The 24,178-nt window shown below is 40.4% G+C and overlaps 1 protein-coding gene across 1 annotated transcript; it reads left to right on the top strand.

The window, feature by feature from the left end:
* Nucleotides 1-18,653: 18,653 nt before the first annotated feature.
* LOC149153443 (BTB/POZ domain-containing protein POB1-like) lies at nucleotides 18,654-20,758 on the top strand. The gene is made up of 2 exons (XM_089441216.1): nucleotides 18,654-18,831; nucleotides 19,052-20,758. Exons 1-2 carry the CDS (start codon nucleotides 18,708-18,710, stop codon nucleotides 20,209-20,211), a joined length of 1,284 nt encoding a protein of 427 aa, XP_089297342.1. The 5' UTR covers nucleotides 18,654-18,707; the 3' UTR covers nucleotides 20,212-20,758.
* Nucleotides 20,759-24,178: the final 3,420 nt, after the last annotated feature.

The following is a 24,178-nucleotide window of genomic DNA, read 5'->3' as shown; positions in this document are numbered from 1 at the left end:
TCTCCAAAAAGCAAAGTAGACTGTCCCAAGTTTGCAGTTCTGTAAAAAAGGTATAGAGTGTAATATATGAACATATAAAATATAGGAGCTAGCAATATTTATGTGTGGATAGGCATGTTTATTTTGGAATAAGGTTTCCAAAATTTTAATTTAATTATCAATAATTAATAGATAGATGGTATCAATTTAACCTCTACAGAATATTTACAGGATTTTTTAGTAATAGTCACGATAGAGGGTTGAGATTGATCTCAAAAGTAGCTATGTCTGTTTTGCTTGTCAATTTAATTAAAAAATGTTATAAAATTAAATATATATATATATATATATATTGACTATGAATTGGATTGTGGATTTTTGGGCATGTGGTATTGATAAATCACAGTATTAGCTCATGGAATTGTAACGAAGTCTATTTACATGTTAAGAATTTCTATCGTAAAGTGGGGGTGAATTTCCATAGTTAAGAATATTGTTACATTTTTTTAAATGTATAAATGTTTAATTCATAGAACAATTTTTTTTATAATAATAATAATAAAGTTATAATTTAGTTAATTTTTATGTTTTTTTCTAATGTTGGCAATGTGAGATGTATTATAAGGTAAGTGTATCGATGTCTAATGAAATTTACTAGTCATTTGATTTATATGGTTGTCCATTCAAAATCATTGATGAGGATGGGTTCGTCCAAGTGGCTTCCTACTTCATCATTTAGTAACCCTTCCAGAGTTATCTAACTCATGTGAATGGCTTGCTTGTGTGAAATTCCCTTAAATTGCAACAACTGGAAATTTATTCACCTAATTGATTAATTATGTAGTTTATTTGATGAAAAACAACGAATAAATCATACTACAATTTTTCACAAATAAAATACATTGCGAAAATAAACTGGAAATTGAAGAAAAATGATAACGCACACACAATAAAAATGACACTGTTATTTTTGGACAAATGTCCTTGGAAAACCCATTGTGGTAAAACCGGTGCAACAAATGAGGGTTTTATTATTATTATGTAGCAGTGAATTTTTTGAGTACAATCTGGTTGCCACACTGGCAATCCTCACCAAATAATCTGGCCAAAATTATTAAAGAGAATTTTCTCTCCACAAACAATCCCGGCACAACTAGCTTCAGAAAACTAGCCCTCCAAGAACCCTTGTGCACCTTTGCATAGTGCTTGCATAGACCTTGATCAAGTCGTCTTGCCTGCTGCTGCCTCTAGAAGTGATTCTTCGGTGCACTGCAAAATATCCTGGCCGCAACAACTGAATCGATCTCCTCCTTAGCCAAATTGAACTGCCTCACTGACGCTGCATTTGTAATCCATGTGCGGCCTCTAGTGGAATAACTCAGCCTCTTGTTGCAGCTTCTCTGTAACTGGAAATTGCTCCAGAATTCACTTCTGTTGGTCCCTCTTTGTTTCGGCACCCTTTCTGGCTTGAACTTCTCTCCCTTGCTCGATCTCTGTAGCTGGGTAGCTCGATCTGCCAAGGAACTCGACCTCTCAAGTGTGTTCTCCATCTACCCATCGAGTTGCTCTTATAATCTCTCGTTGGTGAACCAATGACCATGATTAGGTCCCTATCAATGGCTAAGATCATCTCAAACTCGATTTGTGAGTTTCTAGAGAATTCTCACCTCTCTCAATTAATTACGGTTAATTAATCACTTTTTCTAAGTTAGACTTAGGACATATTTAATTATTGATCAATTAACTTAATTGAGCCATCTTTAGGTGTTTCCTCTTGAAACTTTTTCTGGGTTTTGGAGATCTTGTGTTTCTTAGCCTCTATGACCAAAGTCGAGACTAGAACACTTGTCCGATGTTACAAAAACTAACACTCCCTCTTAGCGAGAAAGGTGTTCTCTCTGTCTCATAACATCCTCCCATATGTTGCTGATGTTTGACAACTGTGACACCTTGCCACTGCCCACCAAACCACTGCACATACTCTGATTCATCTACCACTCTGTAGCTGAACCACTTTGCATCTACGTTGCCGCTGACACTGTACAGTGCCATCCTGCATTGCCGCCAACTCTGCATTGTGTTGCGATTGATCTCATGTTGTTGTTGCTGCTTAAATTGAGAAGCAACACCCTGATGTGCTTTTCTTGTCCATTGCACTGTTTGCCCACTTTGCATTTGTGAATCCACATAACCTGATACCATCACCTCAAGCATACCTCAAACCATTCTCAACTGTGCCGCACAAATACCTTAGAATGTGCCTCGCTGTTGTCGAATGCACTCTCTTCGATTTGACCATAAGCTGACTAAGAGTGTTGACTGCGAAGCAAATATTTGGCCTAGTGTTGACCAGAGACATGAGGGAACCGATAAGCTGTCTATACAAGGTGGGGTCAACGTCTTTGTCCTTTGATGCATCTATCTTCCTCCAGTTTGTGATCATAGGCATAGACATGGGTCTACAATCCCGCATCTTGAATCTCTTCAGAATCTCTGTAGCATATCTTCCTTGATCAAAGAAGACCTCCCCGTCCTTCTGCCATACTTCGAAGCCTAGGAAGTAATGCAGCAACCCCAAATCCTTCATGTCAAATTTCGTTGCCAGGTTCCTCTTGCAATCCTCTATGAGCCCTGATGACCCTGTCAAGAAGAGGTCATCCACATACAACACTAGGATGAATGGCTCATCCTTTACCATTAAATAGTAAAGGTTGGGATCTGTGTCACTCTTGACAAATCCCATCTGTTGCAAGTAGCTGTCAATCCAACCATACCATGCCCTGGGAGTTTGTTATATAGAGCTTTCTTTAGTTTGCATACATGCGTTCCCCTCTTATATGTCTCAAAGTCCTTTGTTTGTTCTATATATACCTCCTCCTCTATCACCCCGTTCAAGAAGGCTGTCTTGACGTCCATCTGGTGAATATGCCATCCCATCTATGTTGCTAGAGATATAATTGACTAGATAACTGGGGCAAAGCTCTCCTCATAGTCTATCCCTTCCTTCTGCGCATACCCCTTTGCCACGAATCTAGCCTTGTACTTCTCCACATTGTCATCTACAGTGTACTTGTTCTTATAGATCCATCGAGAGCCCACAGCTGACCTGCCCTCAGGCCTAGGTACTACCTCCCAAACATCATTTGTCATGATGGAGCTATACTCTTCCACCATGGTATCTATCCACACTTGATGCTGTGCAACCTCTTGATAACTGGAAAGCTCTACAACTTGTGCCACCAATGCTTGGTACTTATCTGGTTGTCTGCGTTCTCTCTTGTTCGTCCTAGGAACTCCAATAAACTCCTTTACATCTTTCAATGTTTGACAAATTTCCTTGCTGGTTCGACCACTAGTGGTGGGAGGATCAACCGACTCCTCATCTTGCCTCTATTGTTTCGTCTGCTGTGAATTCACTGGATCCCCTGCACTTGAGGATGTGCTGGCACTGGTAACAGTACTAGATCCTTGTGACTGTCCTTATGGCGGTATCTGCGACTATTCCTGTGGCTTCCCCTATTGCTGGACCAATGGAGCTTATGTTGGCTCACTCTGATCACTCGCTGACATCTCGTGAGATTTCTTGAAGGCTCTATACTCCATACATTTTATGTCCCATCTCACGATAATCTTCCTATTGTTAGGAATGTAGATCATGTATGCCTTCGAGGCTATGAAACTGGATTTGCTGAAAATAGGCTACGTGTCCGAATCCCACGAATCGGACACGATTCGTTGGAGATTCGAATCCCAAAATGGGACACGTCTTGTCCTAATGGGACATGCTCAAATCCTGTATGTGTCCCAATTTTGGGATTCGACTCCCAAAAAAGGGAAACCCATGGGCATAAAAAAGCGTTGTTCTTTCACTCATTTGCCATTTCTCTCATTCAGTTTTTCAAACATTGAGCTGTGGGCAAGGAGCTAAGGGTTTGGAGCAAGCAGCCAAGGGTGTGGAGCGTTCGGCAAGGAGATTCAAGCACCAGGTAAGTGCATTTCATCTCTATTTTTATGCATTTCTATTACAACAGTTTGTAGATGAATTTTTTTTACAAATTTGTGCATGTTTCTTTTATTTTTTTTATAGTATTCATGGCTCAATCAAGGGCAGCAATTAGGGGGCAAAGGAAGGGGAAGAATGTCTCCATTAGAGATGCCCTTCCACCCCCAATATCATCAGAGTCTGCTGCAAGTAATGTTGAGGGAAGAATTCCTCCTAAAGACAACATTGAGAAATATCCCTTGTGGAAATATGCAACAAGAGAGGATGGGACAAGCACCAAGGGGAAGGGAGGAGGCAATGTGCAATGGAGATGCAACTTTTGCCACATTTCTTTCAAAAGAACATATTACCATGTGAAAGGCCATTTGTTGGCTTTACCAGGTTGTGGAATTGGAGCTTGTAAAGTTGTTCCTTTGCAAAAGAGGAAAGAAATGGAAAAAGAGTTCTCTGTTGGTATGGCAAATGTGGCTGCAAAATCAAGAAAAACCAAGAATGAAGCCCCCCTTCCCTTTTTGAGGAAAGGCGCTGCCAAATTTCCATTTGAGAGTTCTATTGGGGGACAAGTAGCAAAAAGAAGAGCAATTTCACTTGGTCCAATGGACAAGATTTTTCAAAAAGAGAAACGGGAAGAGCTTGATCTCACCATTGCCTTCTTTTTCTATCAAAAATATCATTTAATGTTGCACGCTCACCTCTATTTATTGAGATGTGTCGAGCTTTAACTCACGGGCCTCCATCATGGTATGTGCCCCTTGGTTCAGAGAAGATTAGAACCACATTGTTGACGAAGGCAAAAAAATAGGTGCAAAAAATGCTTGAGCCTATTAAAGCATCATGGCCAACATTTGGGGTTAGCATTGTTTCTGATGGATGGACAGATTCAGCACGACACCCAATCATCAACTTCATGGTGTCTTACTGGTGTCTTGAAAGTAGTGGATACACTTGGTGAATACAAGGATGCACAATTTATGGGTGAGTTATTTATGGGTGAGTGAATACAAGGATGCACAATTTATGGGTGAGTGAAGGACATAGTGCTAGATGATGCTTGGTGGGACAGGGTAGATCTAATTATTCAGATCATGGACCCTATCATTTCTTTGCTTCGATTTGCAGATACAGACAAACCCATCCTAGGAGAGGTTTATGAGAGATGGGATTCAATGATTGAGTCTGTGAGGAGCATTATTCTACAGAGTGAGTGCCCTGAGTACGAGACATCACCAGAGGCCTTCTGTGGTACTATACAGGATATTCTTGTCAGCAGATGGGACAAGAATTGCACACCTTTACATTGTTTGGTTCACTCATTGAACCCAAAATACTACAGCCATGAGTCGCTGAATGGTGGACCTTTCCGCAGATTCCCTCCTCACATGGATGGTGAAATCTCACAAGGGAGGAAAGATGCATTTAGGCGGGTTTTCCAGGATAGAGCATCCATTGATGAGGTGGAGGATGCCTTTGTAGAGTTTTCCATTGGCACTGGTCGATTTGCAGGACATGATGTGATTAGAGACAGGGGGGCTAAGAAGCCCTATTCTTGGTGGGCAAATCATGGGGCAACAAGCCCTCCTCTTCAGCAGTTAGCCATGAGGCTCCTCTCTCAGGTGACTTTATCCTCTTGTTGCGAGAGGAATTGGAGCACATATGGGAATTTGTATAGTGTGAAGAAGAGCAGGCTTGAGCAGTCCAGGGCAGAGACAATGGTGTATGTGCACACCAACCTTCATCTTATTTGCAGGTAGAGGGAAGAGTGGTTGAGGTGAAAGACAAAGATGTGGGATGTCTTTCTTGATGATATGGATCTGGACAACAGTGTTGAGTTGGCATTAGCCAACATGGATCTCAATGATCCAGTGTTAGAGCCTGTTAGATTTGATGATGGTGATATTTTAGAGGGGTCATCCTCCACACCAGCAGATGCAAAGGCGACTATGGATATAGGGGAGGAGGAGGATGCAGAGGAGAACAGTGGTGACCATGATGATGAGGACATTGATGCTGATTCTGATGATGACTATGAGGATTGATGACTCATGAGTCATGGGCTACCTATTGCCTTGACGCTTGTATTCCTGTAGTTGTTTTATATTTTCTATTTCTATTTGCCATTGGCATTGCACTACCTATGTTACACATTTTGATTTGATGACTTAATGAGAAAACTACAGTTTTTAGTGTCTTTATCTTACTATATTGTAAGTTGTCTTTCATTTATGAATCATTGAATCATGATTTATGTCACATGTATTTGAATTTTGTATGTACTATGCATGCTATAATGTTACTAACTTACTTTGTAAACAGTAAAACTAACATCTAGATGAAGATCTATGTTTGAAATCAATGAATTTGTATCATTAATGAGAATTTGTGTAAGAAATATCTAATTTTTAATTAATATATATATATATATATATATATATATATATATATATATATATATATATATATATATATCAGTGTCCCGAAAATCGCGATATAATCATGATAATATCGAAAAATCGTGGTTTTTTGAAAATGGCGATATTATCGCCCGATTATTACGTGATTTTTTTTTTGGCAAAAAATCGCGAAAACTTGAAATTATCACGATTATTACGAAAAATTCACTTTTTTTTGGGAAAAAATCTTGAATTTTTGTTTTTTGTTTTTTTAATTTTGCCGATTTTTTGATGATGATGAGGAGGAGGAGGAGGTGACACAACCTACCCAGGCTACCCCTGTCATCAGTAGAGGACGTGGTCTACTTCCTGTAGTTCCTAGTTCTTCAGCTTCTAGAGCACAACAGAGTCCACTACCAACTCCATTGGCATCTACATCTAGAGGGAAAGCTATTGCATTTTCTTGCAAGAGGGGCAGAGGAAATTAGTGGTATTAGTTATTGGTTCATTTCATTGTATATATAATATGACATTATGACTCATGATATGAGATACATTATTATATTTTTTGTTGATATTTTGAGGCTGAGTTGGGACTCAGGAGTCAGGACTGACTATTCAAGACATGATTCACTGTTACGTGTGATGTAGCACTAGAAATGATATTACACATCTTATATATTAGTTCTTTTATCATATTTATGTGTCAATGTATTTATTTTATGTTGTAGATGCTTTAGATATTAAAAAAATTGAAAAAAAATGAATATTTTTGTATTTTACGATTTTTACCGATTATTTCCTGATTTTTATCATTTTTTCTGATTTTTTTCCCTCGCCGATATTATCTCGATAACGATTACTACAACATTGATATATATTTTTTTAAAATATATATATATATATATATATATTAATAAAATAATATATAATGAATCCTACGTGTCCTGTTCCGGGGGGTCAACGTGTCCGAATCCGACTCTCGAATCCCTGTATCCTACAAATCCCGAATCCCCGTGTTAGGTGACTTAGCTTAGAGGTTTCACTATACCCAACGAAATACCCCTCTCTACAGTCTGATCCAAGTTGGTACGCTTCTCATTTGGTGCATGGCAATAAGCTATGCTACCAAAGATCCTAAAGTGACTAACTCCTAGCTTCTTCCCTGAGAAGACTTCTGCTGGTGTTATCTTCCCCAATGTCTTGTGAGGAACCTTGTTTTGTATACACACAATTGTGTTGCATGCCTTTGCCCATAAGAACTTGGGCAAATCTTGGTCATATAGCATTGCCTTTACAGCCCCAACTACAGACCTGTTCTTTTGCTCTACTACCCCATTTTGCTGTGGGTTGTATGGAGTTGTCCACTCCCTCCTGATGCCTTCCTTCACACAGAAACCCTTGAAGTCACTGTTTGTAACGAAACGAAGTATTCGTACCCTTCGAGAGATCTAGTGGACGTAGGGCCACAAATATTCGAGTCTATAAGTTGTAACAAACCATCTGATTTGTTGTCACTTCTTGCGAATGCTGCCTTAGTATATTTCCCAAGCACGCACCCTTTGCACACATCATCGTGTTTCATGCCTAATTTTGGAACCCCTGTCACTGTCTCCCTGAGCATTCTAAGTGCTCCATGATGTAAATGCCCCATCCTCCCATGCCATAGCTCATTCAGGTCTTTCCCACCAGTAATGTCGTTGCTTACTAGTTCCATTGGAGAGTTGAACTGCAACTTGTACAATCTGTTGCTTCGTACCCCAATCTATTTCACCTTCTTTCAGTTTTGGTGTTTAATCAACACCACCTTCCCTACAAAGTGGACATCATATCCCTTATCCTGTATCTGGGATACTGAAATCAGGTTCATGCCTAATCCTGACACATGCAATATATCTGTAACACTGGTGCTTGTTCCTGACTCCCTCTGAATATCAATGGTGCCTCTTCCCATTGGAGTACATTTAGTCCTATTTCCCATTGTTATCAGGAAGTCCATCTCCTCCTTATTGTAACTGGAGAAATAATTTCTAACTCCTGTCATGTGAGTTGACGCTCCACTGTTTATATACCAAACTCCCTGTGAAGTTGAGCTAGATAGGCAAGCTAACTGAGCAAATTCTTCCTCCAATCTGGAAGACAATTTTGTAGCCCCTTGAATATCAAATTTGTCTGCAACCATGCTGGAGGATTTTGGAAAATTTACTGAAGACATATTAAATATAATTTTGTGTGCTTTTTTTCTCTTCCTTTTAGCATTAATCTGCTACTGCTGGTCTAGCTGCAAACCAACTGCGCCCAAATCTGCTCTACGAAAATCTCTAATCTACTAACACCACTACCTGCTGAAACTACTACTGAGCTTGTTTGAACTTTTCCTGCCTATCAATTCACATTGTCTGGCTAGACCTCTGCACAAACTTGGAGAAAATTCACTCAGACTCCCTTTGAACTGTAAAATATCTTCCTCTTCGCTACTAAGCTACTGATCTGTCTTCAACATTTCTTTGATACCATGTGAAATTTCCTTAAATTGCAGCAACTGGAAATTTATTCTCCTAACTGATTAATTATGCAATTTATTTGCTATGACAAACAATGAATAAATCACACTGCAATTTTTCACAAATAAAATACGTTACAAAAATAAACTGGAAATTGAGAAAATGATAGCACACACACAATAAAAATGACATAGTTATTTTTAGACAAATGTCCCCAGAAAAACCCAATGTGGGAAAACCGGTGTAGCAGATGAGGGTTTTATTATTATTATGCAACAGTGAAATTTCTGAGTACAATTTGGATGCCAAACTGGCAATCCTCAACAAATAATCTGGCCAAAATTATTAGAGAGAATTTTCTCTCTCTCCATAAGCAATCCCGACACAACTTGCTTCAGAAAATTGGCCCTCCAAGAACCCTTGCATAGGCCTCTACGTAGTGCTTGCGCAGACCCTCACATGCACAAACTGAATCTGCCTCTGATCAAGTCATCCTGCCTGCTGCTGCCTTTGGAAGTGATTCTTCGGCCCTTTGGAAAATTATCTTGGCCTCCGGCAACTGAATCGACCTCCTTCTTAGCCGAATTGAACTGCCTCATTGAAATTGCTTGCGCAGTCCCTGCACAACCTCTAGTGGAATGACTCGACCTTTTGCTGTTGCATCTTTGGATCTGGAAATTCCTCTGGAATTCACTTATGTTGCTCCCTTTGTGCGTCGCTTCTCACTTGAAATTCTCTCTTTTGCTTGATTTTTGCAGTTGGGTAGCTTGATCTGCCAAGGAACTCGATCTCTCAAGTGTGTTCTCCATATACCCATCAAGTTGCTCTTATAATCTCTCGCTGGTGAACCAATGGACATGATTAGATCCCCATCAATGGCTAAGATCATCTCAAACTTGATCTGTGTGAGTTTCTAGAGAATCCTCACATCTCTCAATTAATCACTGTTAATTAATCACTTTTCCTAAGTTAGACTTTGGGAAATATTTGTAGAAATTTCTCATTTCCCACCCCGGTTTTCAGTTTCTCCTTATTTCTCCCATATAGTTAAATGCCCTTTCCCATAACCATACATTCAACAAGCTGGAAAAAATAAATATTGCTGAAAACACAAATTCTGGAAATTTTACAGAATGCTGGAAATTGCAGAAATAAAAATCAGCAGTAATAAACAGCCATTAAAACACATTTAAACACTGAGATTTTTGGTCAATGTGACCCTGGAAAAACCCCCTACAACTCTTGGGGAAAACCAGTTTGAGAGCTCTTCTTTATTTCTGGAAAATGCCTTTTTACAGTGAGAGAAATGTTCAGCAAAAAATCAACAAACAGTCTTTTACAACTTATCTCAGCCTTGCTGAAACACCGCTGCTGATACTCCGCAGCTGTTGCTGTTACACCGCTGCTGTTGCTGTTACACCGCGGCTGTTGCTGTTACACTGCGGCTGTTGCTGTTACACCGCTTTCAGCTTTGCTGTTACTCCGCTTTCAGCTTTGCTGTTACATCGCTTTCAGCTTTGCTGTCACTCCGCTTTCAGCTTCGCTGTTACTCCGCTTTCAGCTTTGCTGTTACTCCGCTTTCAGCTTTGCTGTTACACCGCTTTCAGCTTTGCTGTTACTCCGCTTTCAGCTGCTGAAACTCCGCTTTCAGCTGTCCAGAAATCTCCCTTGCTCTCTTGCTCTCCTTCTCTCAATCTGCTCATGAAAGAATGAATAATCTTTTCCTCATTTTCGTCCCTTAACCCAACCCTAAGTGACTTTTGGGTGATCCCTAAATCCAATGGCTGAAATAGAGTTAGATCAATGGCTGAGATTAAATGCTCATTTAAATCTCACTTTCTATTTTTTAATTCACCCCACTTTAATAAAGACCCACTTAGTCATTTATTTCCAAAGTCACTTTTCCTTTCTAATTTTTCATTGACTTTATAAAAGTCACTTTAAAATTAGACTTAGTAACTTTATCACTTAAAGTCACTTTTAAATTAGATTTAACTTTATAAAAATTATAAAGTTACTTTAGGAGAAAAATTAAATTCTTTTGGACACTTTTCCCTAGGCCAAAGATCAAAGCCTAAAGGAACCACCTGTCCTCCGGTACCAAATTTCAACACTCCCTCTTACCGAGGAAGGTGTTCCTCACCACACCCATCTTGTCTCTGAAGTAGACATGCTTGCCCCGTGGTAAGGCTTTGGTAAGAATATTTGCAACCTGCTCATCAGTGGAAATATACTCAAGTTTCACAACTCCCTTCTGAACAGTCTCTGATGAAATGATATCTGATCCCGATATGCTTTGACCTGTCATGAAATACTGGATTCTCCGTGAGTTTAATGCAACTCTGATTATCACAGTAAATCACTGAAGGTCTCAACGGCTGACCAAATAAGCCAAACAACATCTTGCGAAGCCAGATGGCCTCACAACTAGCTAGACTGGCTGCCATATACTCTGCTTCCGCTGAACTCAGTGCTACTGACTGCTGATTCCGGCTGAACCATGACACTACTGTTGAACCCAACCCAAAACAGCACCCTGAAGTGCTCTTCCTATCAGAAGCACAACCTGCCCAATCAGAATCAGTGTATCCTGCCAATCTCACTCCATCTCCCTGCCTGTAGTCCAGACCATAATCCACTGTCCCCTGCAAGTACCGCAAAATGTGTTTTGCAGCCACCCAGTGAACCTTCCTAGGCTCACACATAAACTGACTCATCGTGTTGACTGCAAAACAGATATCTGGTCTAGTGTTGACCAAATACATCAAGGAACCAATCAGCTGCCTGTACAATGTGGGATCCACCAACTCGGAATCCGAAGCATGAAGCTTCTTCCAGTTGGTGATCGTCGGTGTCGACATGGGTCTACAATCCTCCATGTGGAATCTGCTAAGGATGTCCACAATATACTTCCCCTGCCCCAAGAAGAAATGCCCCTCCTCCTGCCACACCTCCAAACCCAAAAAGTAATGCATCAAACCGATGTCCTTCATCTCAAACTCCGCCGCAAGATCTCTCTTGCAGTGCTCTATGAGTCTCTCTGCACCTGTAATGATCAAGTCATCCACATACAGCACCAGAATGAGAGGCTCCTCACCAATCACAATAAAGTAAAGGTTCGGATCTGCCTCACTCTTTGTGAAACCCATCCCCTGCAAGTATGCATCTATCCTGGAGTACCAAGCTTTGGGAGCTTGCTTCAGGCCATAAAGGGCCTTCTTCAATCTGCACACATGGGACTCCTTCCCATGCACCTCAAAGCCCTGTGGCTGCTCAATGTACACCTCCTCCTGTATGAAGCCATTGAGAAATGCGGTCTTCACATCCATCTGGTGGATCTTCCAACCCATCTCTGCTGCTATCGATATAATGGAGCGGATCGAAGTATATCGAGCCACGGGAGCGAAGGTCTCCTCATAATCAACTCCCTCTACCTGGGAGAACCCTCTAGCCACAAACCTTGCTTTGAATTTCTCAATGCTGCCATCTGCAGCATGCTTTACCTTGTAAAGCCATTTGGAAGTAACCACGGATTTGCCCTCAGGCCTCGGCACCACCTCCCAAACATCATTCTTCATGATAGAAGAATACTCCTCCTGCATGGCCTCTCTCCAGACCTGCTGGCTAGCTGCCTCCTCATAGCTAGAAGGCTCAGAGTCAAGGATGCTGGTAACCATCGCCATATAACTACAAAACCTCTCAGGTGGTCTACTCTCTCTGACCGGCCTCTTCGGCTCAGCAACAGATGTGGCATCTCTCAAGGTGTCCTGAAGCCACTTGGGCTTCCTCTTCCCTGAGCATGCTTCTCCCATAGGAGAATGAAACTCCTCCTCATCACCATCAGTAGCCTGAACTCCTGACTGTCTGTTTGCTGCCCTCCTGCCTGCACCTGAACCTGTAGAAGCTGAGGTACCGTGTGAACTGTCCATCAGTGGGCTCCCTAGTGAACTGCTCTGCATGCTGCCCGGAGCACCACCCCTCTGGCTCGGCGAGCCACTGCTCACTGATGGACCTGACATCCTCATGGATGTACCTCCGGATCCTCCTGATCCCTGCCCACTGGATCCCTGCGACTGACTCAACTGCTGCTGAGGGTCTGGCTGATCCAGATACTCTAACTCCCGTGACCTCCTAAAGGCCCTGTCCTCCTCGAACTTCACATCCCGTCTGACAACAACTCTCCTCTGTGCAGGAATGTAAATCCGAAAGGCCTTTGAGGTCTCACTGTAGCCCACAAAGATACCCTTCTCTGCGGTGGGCTCTAGTTTGGTCCTCTTCTCCTTGGGTATATAGGAGTATGTAATGCATCCAAAGCTATGAAGATGACCAAGATCAGGCTTCTTCCCAGAGAAAGCCTCCTCCGGAGTCATGTGCCCCAAGGCACGATGCAGACTCCTGTTCTGCAAGTAAACAGCTGTGTTGCAGGCCTCTGCCCACAAGAACAATGGCAACCCCTGATCATGTAACATGGCTTTGGCAGCCCCTATGATGGATCTGTTCTTCCTCTCCGCAACCCCGTTCTGCTGGGGGTTGTAAGGAACAGTGAACTCCCTCCTAATGCCTGCCTCCGCACAATAGTCAACAAACTCTCCAAGGGTGTACTCTCCTCCATTGTCCGACCTCAGGGACTTGATCTTCTGACCTGTCTGTGTCTCCACAAGAGCTCTAAACTCCTGAAACCGCTTGAAGACCTCACTCTTGGTCTTCAAGAAATAAATCCAGGTCCTCCTGGAGTGATCATCAATGAATAAAACATAGTACTCATATCCACTCAAGGAAACATGAGACATCCGACCGCTCACATCGGAATGAATCAAATCAAGTATCCCAGTCGCTCTGCTGTCACTGCTGGGAAAAGGGGATTTGGCAAACTTGCCCATCGCACAACCTCTGCAAGTATCAAAGTGATCAGTACTGAAATTTGGCACACCTGTAGTGATCTCCCGCAATGTCCTCAAGGCTCCATGATACATGTGTCCCATCCTGCGGTGCCAAATCTCACACAGCTCAGAACTACTAGCTTTGCTGTCGGTACTACTGCTCAATGCCAAAAGGGGCTGGAATGCAAACTTGTACACCTTTGCATGGCGTACACCTATCACTCTAGCTAAATCAGCTGGAGTGCCCCTGGGATACATCAACACCTGTCCTTCCCTGAACAGTACCTCATATCCTCTGTCCTCCAAAGCTGAGACAGATATGAGGTTCTTCCTCATCCCTGGCACATAAAGAACCTCTGACACCTTCAAGGGAGGTTTGGACTCCCTTTGAAATGTCACTGTCCCCACCCCGACTGCTCTAACAACTCTGTCATCACCGAGTACTACCTCAATATCAGTGCCACTCTCTGAAAGCTCTGAGAAGTACTCACGGACTCCTGTCATATGACGTGAAGCCCCACTGTCCACATACCAGATACCTGAAGATGTTCCACTAGTCGAGGGAAAAGCATGCTCCCTCTGAACCTGTGTGGCAGGTGATCTTGCACTAGAGGACTCACATGTAGTGAATGCAAACTCCCGGTCAAAACGACCTACAAAGTCCTCAATCTCTGCTGAAGCTGCCACGTCCTGGTTCTTCCCCTTCTTCTTCTTCTTCTCCGGACACACAACTGCATAGTGTCCCATCTTCTGACAATTCCAACACTTCACCTTGGAATAGTCCTTCTGTGTGTTCCCCTGTTTACCTTTACCTTTGCCTTTGCCCCCACCACCGCTTGTGGAAGTCTGCTTCTTCCCTTTGCCTTTCTTGCCTCCTGCCACCAGTGCTACGTCCTCATCCTGCTCAACTGGCTTGGCTGCCCCAAGCTGTCCTTTCCTGATCTCTGTCTGAATGCAATCATCCCAAAACCTCTCCCATGTGGGAAGGGTCTCACGTGCACACACCCCATCAGCAAAGTTCAACCATGAACGGGGGAGGCCATTCACTGCAATCCGCACCAACTCAGTGGGTGGAATGGCCTCTCCAATCGCTGCCAACTCATCTCTCACATTGGTAATCTTTGTGAGATATCCAGCTGCACTATCATTACCCATCTTAATGTTCTTCAGCTTCTCCTTCAGGACCATCTTCCGGTTCTCATTGGTACTCTGGTAGAGATTGGACAATGCTGTCCACATCTCATGGGCATTGCTCTTTCCTCTCACATGAGGAATGCAATGGTCTTTGATTCCGTCTAGAATCAACCTCTTACCCTTGTTGTTCTTTTTATTATAAGCAGCCAACTGAGTAGCATCAGTAGGCACAACAACAGGGTTCTGTGCTGTATGCACCATGATATCCCAGACTTCTGCCTCCTCAAAGATACTCTGCATTCTCTCCTTCCAAACGCTGTAATTTGTATGCCCATCCAACCTATCCTCCACCCTCAATCCCAATGACATCCTGCTGTCCTAAAACTGAAAAATAGCACTGCTGTGGTAAAGATAAAACTGCTGTTTATAAAAAAACAGCTTGCTGGAATTTTCTGAGTGAAAAATCAGCAACTGTAATTTTTTTCTTTTGCTGTCCCAAACTGCCCTTCAGCACTCAAGCTCTGATACCATGTAGAAATTTCTCATTTCCCACCCCGGTTTTCAGTTTCTCCTTATTTCTCCCATATAGTTAAATGCCCTTTCCCATAACCATACATTCAACAAGTTGGAAAAAATAAATATTGCTGAAAACACAAATTCTGGAAATTTTACAGAATGCTGGAAATTGCAGAAATAAAAATCAGCAGTAATAAACAGCCATTAAAACACATTTAAACACTGAGATTTTTGGTCAATGTGACCCTGGAAAAACCCCCTACAACTCTTGGGGAAAACCAATTTGAGAGCTCTTCTTTATTTCTGGAAAATGCCTTTTTACAGTGAGAGAAATGTTCAGCAAAAAATCAACAAACAGACTTTTACAACTTATCTCAGCCTTGCTGAAACACCGCTGCTGATACTCCGCAGCTGTTGTTGTTACACCGCTGCTGTTGCTGTTACACCGCGGCTGTTGCTGTTACACTGCGGCTGTTGCTGTTACACCGCTTTCAGCTTTGCTGTTACTCTGCTTTCAGCTTTGCTGTTACACCGCTTTCAGCTTTGCTGTTACTCCGCTTTCAGCTTTGCTGTTACACCGCTTTCAGCTTTGCTGTTACACCGCTTTCAGCTTTGCTGTTACTCCGCTTTCAGCTTTGCTGTTACACCGCTTTCAGCTTTGTTGTTACTCCGCTTTCAGCTGCTGAAACTCCGCTTTCAGCTGTCCAGAAATCTCCCTTGCTCTCTTGCTTTCCTTCTCTCAATCTGCTCATGAAAGAATGAATGATCTTTTCCTCCTTTTCCTCCCTTAACCCAACCCTAAGTGACTTTTGGGTGATCCCTAAATCCAATGGCTGAAATAGATTTAGATCAATGGCTGAGATTAAATGCTCATTTAAATCTCACTTTCTATTTTTTAATTCACCCCACTTTAATAAAAACCCATTTAGTCATTTATTTCCAAAGTCACTTTTCCTTTCTAATTTTTCATTGACTTTATAAAAGTCACTTTAAAATTAGACTTAGTAACTTTATCACTTAAAGTCACTTTTAAATTAGATTTAACTTTATAAAAATTATAAAGTTACTTTAGGAGAAAAATTAAATTCTTTTGGACACTTTTCCCTAGGCTAAAGATCAAAGCCTAAAGGAACCACCTGTCCTCCGGTACCAAATTTCAACAATATTTATTTATGATCAATTAACTTAATTGAGCTATCACTAGGTGTTTTCTCCTGAAACTTTTTCTGGGTTTTGGAGATCTTGTGTTTCTTAGCCTCTTTGGCTGAAGTTGAGACTAGAACACCTATCCAATGCTACAAAAACTAACAGCTTGATCTCAGCAATGTCTCTCCTTAGGTAAGCATTGATGTCCTCTTGGTGGTTTGTTTGTTAACTACTAGGGACTTCTTTATCCTTCTTTTTTTCCATAATGGTTATAGCTACATATCCTTTGGTAACCCAAAAAAAGGTGTCCATTCTGGTAAACAAGATCTGCTTACTCCTAGTGTGGCTTGGGTCAAGCATAGGGGTTTTAGAGAGAAACTCTGCATCCTTCTCCTTTCGGACTCTGATTGTTTCCCTGCCCTCTCTCTCCATCTTCTCAACCCGTTGAACTATGTGACTGGGGGACTTTAAGGCAAAATTATTCTCGTCCTTAGAACCAAAGGTGAAGTTTTTGCAGAAGGTGGAGAGGTTGGCCAGCGTACCTCTGATGTGGCTAAAGCATCGGTTGGAGGTGGTAACTTCGGGGGTGGGGGTGATCAGCAGAGTTTTTTTTGTTTGTCATCCTCGTGCCCTCCTGGTAAGGTTGTGAGCAGGCTCTCCCGCAGATTATTGGCACTCTTTTCCTCATTCTTCTCAGCTGTGGGTAGCCAGTAATCCTACCCCATAACCTCCATCAGCAGCACAAACTTCTCATCCTCCCAGTGTTCTCAACTTTAGTTGCCATTGTAGAAACAGTTACCATAGAGTTCACAGAGTTGAGTAGAGATAGCCTTGCCAGAAGATGGAAACTTCCTTCTGTTTGTCAAAACCATGACCATCAGTTGCCATTGTAGAAACAGTTACCATAGAGTTCACAGAGTTGAGTAGAGATAGCCTTGCCAGAAGATGGAAACTTCCTTCTGTTTGTCAAAACCATGACCATCATAAACTTGCGAGTATGCTGCTTCTGCTCGTACCTTATCATTATCAACGGGTGAGGTTGCAAAGCCCAATTTGGGCACGAGTTATGGTAATGGGCAAATGGAGGGGGGATGAGGCTTCTCTTCTGCCCCTTCGTTCTATCATAAAAACCCCCACGTGCCTTATGTTCAGTCCCATGCGTCCCGGATTTCTACAGACGATCACCCCATCCAATAACATTGTTAGCACATTACAAACCACTAACATTTATATAATCAAACCAACAACACTAATAGTGGTGCCATGTAACAACTGTTCAGTATTAATATGTCAACAAAATGTTGAAGCTCGAATTTGCTCCTTAAACAAGAAATGCTCCTTCACTTTCCTCATATTGTCAAGAATTCTGTGTGCATGGTTTTGCATATTTTTTTTTACTGTACTTGAAAGTTTTTCTGCTTTTGTGAAGTGCTTACTATCATGTTTTAATATTTAACAGTTTCACAATTTTCTTAAAGGAATTTGGGACCAAATATTTTTGATACATGCAAGACTTCTGATCCTGTCTTTCTTTTTTTTTGGCCGTTTATTTCTTTTCTCCTGCATATGTTATGTGTAATTAATCATCATGGTTTTCAGTGTCATCATTGTGCTGTTTGAACTTTGTACTAGCTTCATAAAAATGCAAATTCAAGACTTTTCTAGATATAGGTTTACCCGTTTCTTAAATTTGTTTGAAACTTTGTACATGTAAGATGTATAAGGGAGATTTGTGAGAGCTTATAGTATAATTATATGATTGTAATTTGTCAGCCATACAAGGATTTACCCTGAAATAATTCTCCTTGCCCACCAACTTTAGGCTTGCTCACTGAAACACTGGAATCCCTAAACCAAGATGTATTGGAGAACTTTGGCACAGATTTAAAGTCATTCTGAATAGTCAACTTTATGTCCATATCTCAATATGGAATTGATTAATGACAACATGTTTTTGATATTGGGTGTATATAGAATGTTTGCTTTGTTTTGCACACAAAATAAACTGAATGTCCACCTGACCATTTGGTTGAGATAAAGAAAATAACTTAATTTTTAACAATATGAAGCAGCTTAGAGATTGATAACAGTACATAGACTTATCTGAATCTTTGTGCAGGTTACAGAATCAGAATGCGTTGTTGATGCTAGTAAAATGGAAATGTTACATGTGAGCTCTATTTTACTTGCTGCTCATTCAGATTATTTCATGAGACTCTTTTCAAATGGAATGAGTGAGTCGCACTCACATGTTGTGACAATCAAGCTCACTGAAGAAGGCAAGTTTTAAATGTCAATAGTTTTTCATCTTTGTGTGTCTGTTTCTAATGTTATCCCCATGTGCTAGGCAATAATGACCCCTTAGTGTCATTGGTAAGGTTTCACATCAGATGATAATCTTATGAAAGAAACAGAGTAGCAAATTAACTTCAGCTTACTAGCAAGCTATCTCAGTTGATTTAGAGAATCTATTTTTCATTTCTTTGATTTTTCTTGCAGAGTTACAGTGTTTCTACCACCTTGTCCAATATATGTACACAGGATATCTAAAAGATCCACCAGATGCAGAGAGCACAATCATCCTCTTGCGTCTCGCCGATCGTTTTGCCATCACATCATGCATAAAGGATCTTGCTGACGCTCTTCAGAAGTTACCCAATACAGTAAGTGGCTGTCTTCAAGTTCTAGGGCTCCCCGAATCCTTGAAAGCATCCAAGACAGTACAGCCAGTAGTGGAACATTTCAGCAACTGCTTAACTCAGTATTTTGCCGACATCTCAAGTAGAAAATCTGAATTCTTATCATTAAGTCTCGAAGCAGTTAAAGTCGTTCTGGGTAGTGACACTCTAAATATATCCTATGAGGAAGACGTGTTCTACTACTTGCTTGATTGGTTGAATGCTAACTGCCAAAGCGAAGAAGAAAAGAAACTAGCTGCTCTAGAAATCACAGTCGTAGTGCGCTTTCCTTGGATGACTGGTGACTTTTTGATGGATGTGGTTGGCAGCAATCCTTGCATGGAGAGTTCTGCTTGTCAAGAACTTATTCTGGAAGCAATGAAATTCAAAAGTTTCACACATGCTAGGCAGCAGCAAATGATGTTTGAAAAGACACACCATAACCGATTCCGCCCTCGGAACACTTTAATTCTGGAGAATTTCTGGGGAAACTCGAAAACTTATACCATGCACTCGTCTGAAACAAGTTGTCAAGTTTACTTTGAATTTCCACTGGAGTTAGTAATATGCACAGGTCAGAACTTCCATTCACGAACATTTTCTCTTGGGAATAAATATACATTCTACTTGGAAGCTCAGCATGGACAAGTGAAGACATCTTATAACCAGCAACTTACTTGTTGTATCAGTCTTGTTCTCTCACCAATCTCAATGCCAAATTCAAATGATGCAAAGTCTCGGAATACGATTCTTGAATATGCTATTTCAATGAAAAGAGATTATTCCCAGAGTTATGATACAAAGGCCACAGGATTTCTAGACATGCAGTCCACTGAAATAGGCAAGAGATGTATCACTTTTAATGATATGTTTTCAGGATGGTTTATTGAAAGAGGGTTCAGCTTTCCAAGATGGAATCTGACAATCAATGGGCCGGTATTTCTTCGTCTCGATCTCAGTCTGAAGGATAGAGAGAACTAACCTCAGTTATGTGGAAAACTGAAAGGAGGAGTTTCTCGAGGAGGAATGGATGGGGAAAAACTTACTATGTTGTATTTCTATCACATGTACTTCTTATACACATGATTCCCTCTCTCAGAGGGGGGTTGCCAATAGCCCCAGTTCAGAATCTAACAGTCAATATATGTCACAGAAATCTGAACTTCCCAGATAGAATTTAAAAGGAAAAAATGTATTTCTGTAAGGTTGCTGTTTCTGAGGTTTAGCTTTTCAGAACCAATTTATGTTGCAACCTGATGTTGCCCAATTATATGTTCTCATTGTGGAACTAGAGTGCTGGGAAGTTGTGCATACTGCCAGTGATCTAGTTACGTCCAATCTTTGAATTTGGATGGCAACCTTTTAGGTCGTTACGCTGCAAAGAATTCACCGAGTGATTAGATTCAGTTGTCCATCTTACGCTACATTTATAACGTGCGTCAAGGCACAACCTTTAGCATATTAGCATATTCCAAGCATGAATTGTTTTTAGGTTATGTTTACTAATTGAGTTTTAAATTTTAATCCATGCCTAGCAGGGTCTCTCTCCTAAGTAAATGGACTTAACAAACGTGGAGAAAACGTAAAAAGGCAAACCGATGAAGGTAGTGATAAGTTTTATTGTAACTTTATCTTTCCATGTAGACGAGGAGGACAAACCCTATTGAATGATTCAACACGAGAAGAATATTCTCAAATGTTTGACAAATACCCAATAGGCGGTTACAAATTTCTTGTTATGGATATTCTTTGTTAGCTTAGTAACGGGAATCTTTTATAAGCTTGCTCAAAAGTGTAACTTCTCTGAAGTTACCTGGATTTTAAATTGCAATAAATAGATTGTTGGTGTAATTTGAAGTAGTGTTTGGACGACTTCATGGTAACCGTAGTTCTATAGTGGTAATGCTTACTTTTGTTGGAATGTCTGAATCGGGGACAAAATAAAAAAATTGATTTTGTTAGGGCCATTTAGAATTATTTTCATACATTGAGAAAGGGGTATTTTGCAAAAGAGATGCCTAGTAAAGTCTCATTCTATTATCCAACAAAAAGAGCATGTATGGTAGGAATGACTTTGATTTGCTAAAGCATTTGATAGCATCTCTCTCCATTTATTTTTGTGTGGAAGTGTCAATAATGCAAACTCAATGGCATTAGGAAGTGTCAATCCACCCTTAAAACTTAGTGAAATATGGAATCTCAATGCAATAGAATTAGCAAAATTACATGACTTTGGACTAAGGAGAATAGCTAGTGGGGGAATACGCTAGGGTTTGGATAGAGACCCAAAACTTTGCTAGTTGTAGGTGTTGGCGCCAATGTCATCCCAAGCAAGAAGTAGGAAGGCCCTTTGCATATTTCTAACAAGGATCAACAACAAAAAGGAGTATTGAAAAAGGATTAAGGAACAACCTTGAAGCATCTGTAGGGATGTCTAAACAAGGAAAAAGAAAACTCATTATTAGAGATAACATCTCCAAGTGTGTAGGGGCCAATATAGTATATGGGAGAGCATGCAATTATTTGTTGCTTCTTGTGATGGGGAAAAGGAAAACTCATTGTTATGGATAACCTCTCTAAGTGTGCGGGGGCCAATATAGTATATGGGAGAGAATGCAATTATATGTTGCATCATGTGATGGGGAAAAAGAAAATTCATTGTTAGAGATAACCTCTTCAAGTGTGTAGGTGGAAATATAGTATATGGGAGGGCATGCAATTATTTGTTGCTTCTTGTGATGGGGAGAAAGAAAACTTATTGTTAGAGATAACTTCTCCAAGTTTGTGGGGGCCACTATAGTATATGGGAGAGCATGCAATTATTTGTTGCTTATTGTGATGGTAGCTTGTTAAACATACTTTGAGGTAATGGATAACAACATAAAAGGTGAAGGCTTGATAAACTTGAAACTGTGTGCTATTTTTTTTAATTGTAATCTCAATGCGTTGTGAGGATAAGGACCAAATATTTAAAACAAGTCCAGCTTTTTTGAACTTAATTGCTTTGCATACAAAACATTACACTAAATGAGTTGACCTGACAAAGAAGAACTTAAGTGAAGCAATGGTACGTTTTGTGTTCACTCTTTACCTATGGAGTTATGAAGTGAAGAGGTTCTAAAGGATATTGGAAACTTGTTTGGAATCTTTATGAAGACCTCTAGAATCACCGAAACCAAAATACACAACTTACGCCAAAATATGTGTTAATGAACTTGTCTAAGCCTTTTCTAAAGTTCATTTTTAAAGAAAACCAAGACATTGAATGGGCATAATGATACATTATGAAAAATACCATTCTAGTGTTCTAGTTATGCTAGACAGATACTTGATGAAGTATCAAGCATTGGACCAAAAAGAAACCAAGGAAATAATATAAAATGCAAATGGTTTATAGAGGTAGAGTAAAAATGCAAACCATTCAAAATTATGGTGTTCCAATGTCCAAAATGAAATTAGCACTACAATAATGGAAATAAGCAAAATTAAAAACAGAAATTAAGAGCCAAAATCAAGGAAAATAATAGGGACACTTGGTCAAGGGTGGATTGCATTTACAATTCTAAGTAATGCATGAAGATACCTTTAGTAAACAAGTAATATGTTGATTGTACCAAAATTCTTGACAAGTATGCATAGGAGAACATGAAAACTCCCATTTATAGAAACTAATGATGCAATAATCCTAAAAACACCATCACTTGAGATTTAAGTAGCTAGTAAAGTCATTAAGCCCTTACCATTGTTGGGAATCACGATTGCCGTTAGACTAAAACCTGCAGGTGTTAGTCAATGATCACATTGCCATGGATAAGGATCCACAAGAGGTGGTTAGTCCATGTCACGGAACACACAGGGAGCGTTGGTTTATCCAATGTCCGACAATATCCCCCTCAATGCGAGCCTTTATGAAGACCTCTAGAATCACCAAAACCAAATAATACACAACTTATGCCAAAATATGTGTTAATGAACTTGTCTAAGCCTTTTCTAAAGTTCATTTTTAAAGACAACCAAGACATTGAATGGGCATAATGATACATTATGAAAAATACCATTCTAGTGTTCTAGTTATGCTAGACAGACACTTGATGAAATATCAATCAATGGACCAAAAAGAAACCAAGGAAATAATATAAAATCCAAATGGTTTATAGAGGTAGAGTAAAAATGCAAACCATTCAAAATTATGGTGTTCCAATGTCCAAAATGAAATTAGCACTACAATAATGGAAATAAGCAAAATTAAAAACAGAAATTAAGAGCCAAAATCAAGGAAAATAATAGGGACACTTGCACGGTCAAGGGTGGATTGCATTTACAATTCTAAGTAATGCATGAAGATACCTTTAGTAAACAAGTAATATGTTGATTGTACCAAAATTCTTGACAAGTATGCATAGGAGAACATGAAAACTCCCATTTATAGAAACTAATGATGCAATAATCCTAAAAACACCATCACTTGAGATTTAAGTAGCTAGTAAAGTCATTAAGCCCTTACCATTGTTGGGAATCACGATTGCCGTTAGACTAAAACCTGCAGGTGTTAGTCAATGATCACATTGCCATGGATAAGGATCCACAAGAGATGGTTAGTCCATGTCACGGAACACACAGGGAGCGTTGGTTTATCCAATGTCCAACAATATCCCCCTCAATGCGAGCCGGGTGTGTATTGAACTCGTGACATATGCTCTGATACCACTTGTTGGGAATCAAGATTGTCGTTAGACCAAAATCCGCAGGTGTTAGTCAATGATCGCATCGCCAGAGATAAGGATCCACGAGATGCGTTTAGTCCATGTCACGAAACAAACGGGGAGCATTGGTTTATCCAATGTCCAACAACCATATAAAAGTGGTATTTTTACAAATAGAATAATATTACAAAATCATGAGCATAGACACAAAATAGCCTATATACATAGATTTTCATGCATACTAA

This window comes from Pinus tabuliformis, chromosome 9, assembly GCF_031772625.1.
Source record: "Pinus tabuliformis cultivar Carrire ecotype Pingquan chromosome 9, CPIR1, whole genome shotgun sequence".
NCBI lineage: Eukaryota > Viridiplantae > Streptophyta > Pinopsida > Pinales > Pinaceae > Pinus > Pinus tabuliformis.
The sequence above is the reverse complement of the archived record's forward strand: the minus strand, read 5'-3'. Positions and strand labels throughout refer to the sequence as shown.

Coding starts and splice junctions, on each gene's coding strand:
- LOC149153443 (XM_089441216.1), top strand. CDS start 18,708: ATGGAAATGTTACATGTGAGCTCTATTTTACTTGCTGCTCATTCAGAT. Junction 18,832..19,051: donor AATCAAGCTCACTGAAGAAG/GCAAGTTTTAAA, acceptor TTTTTCTTGCAG/AGTTACAGTGTTTCTACCAC.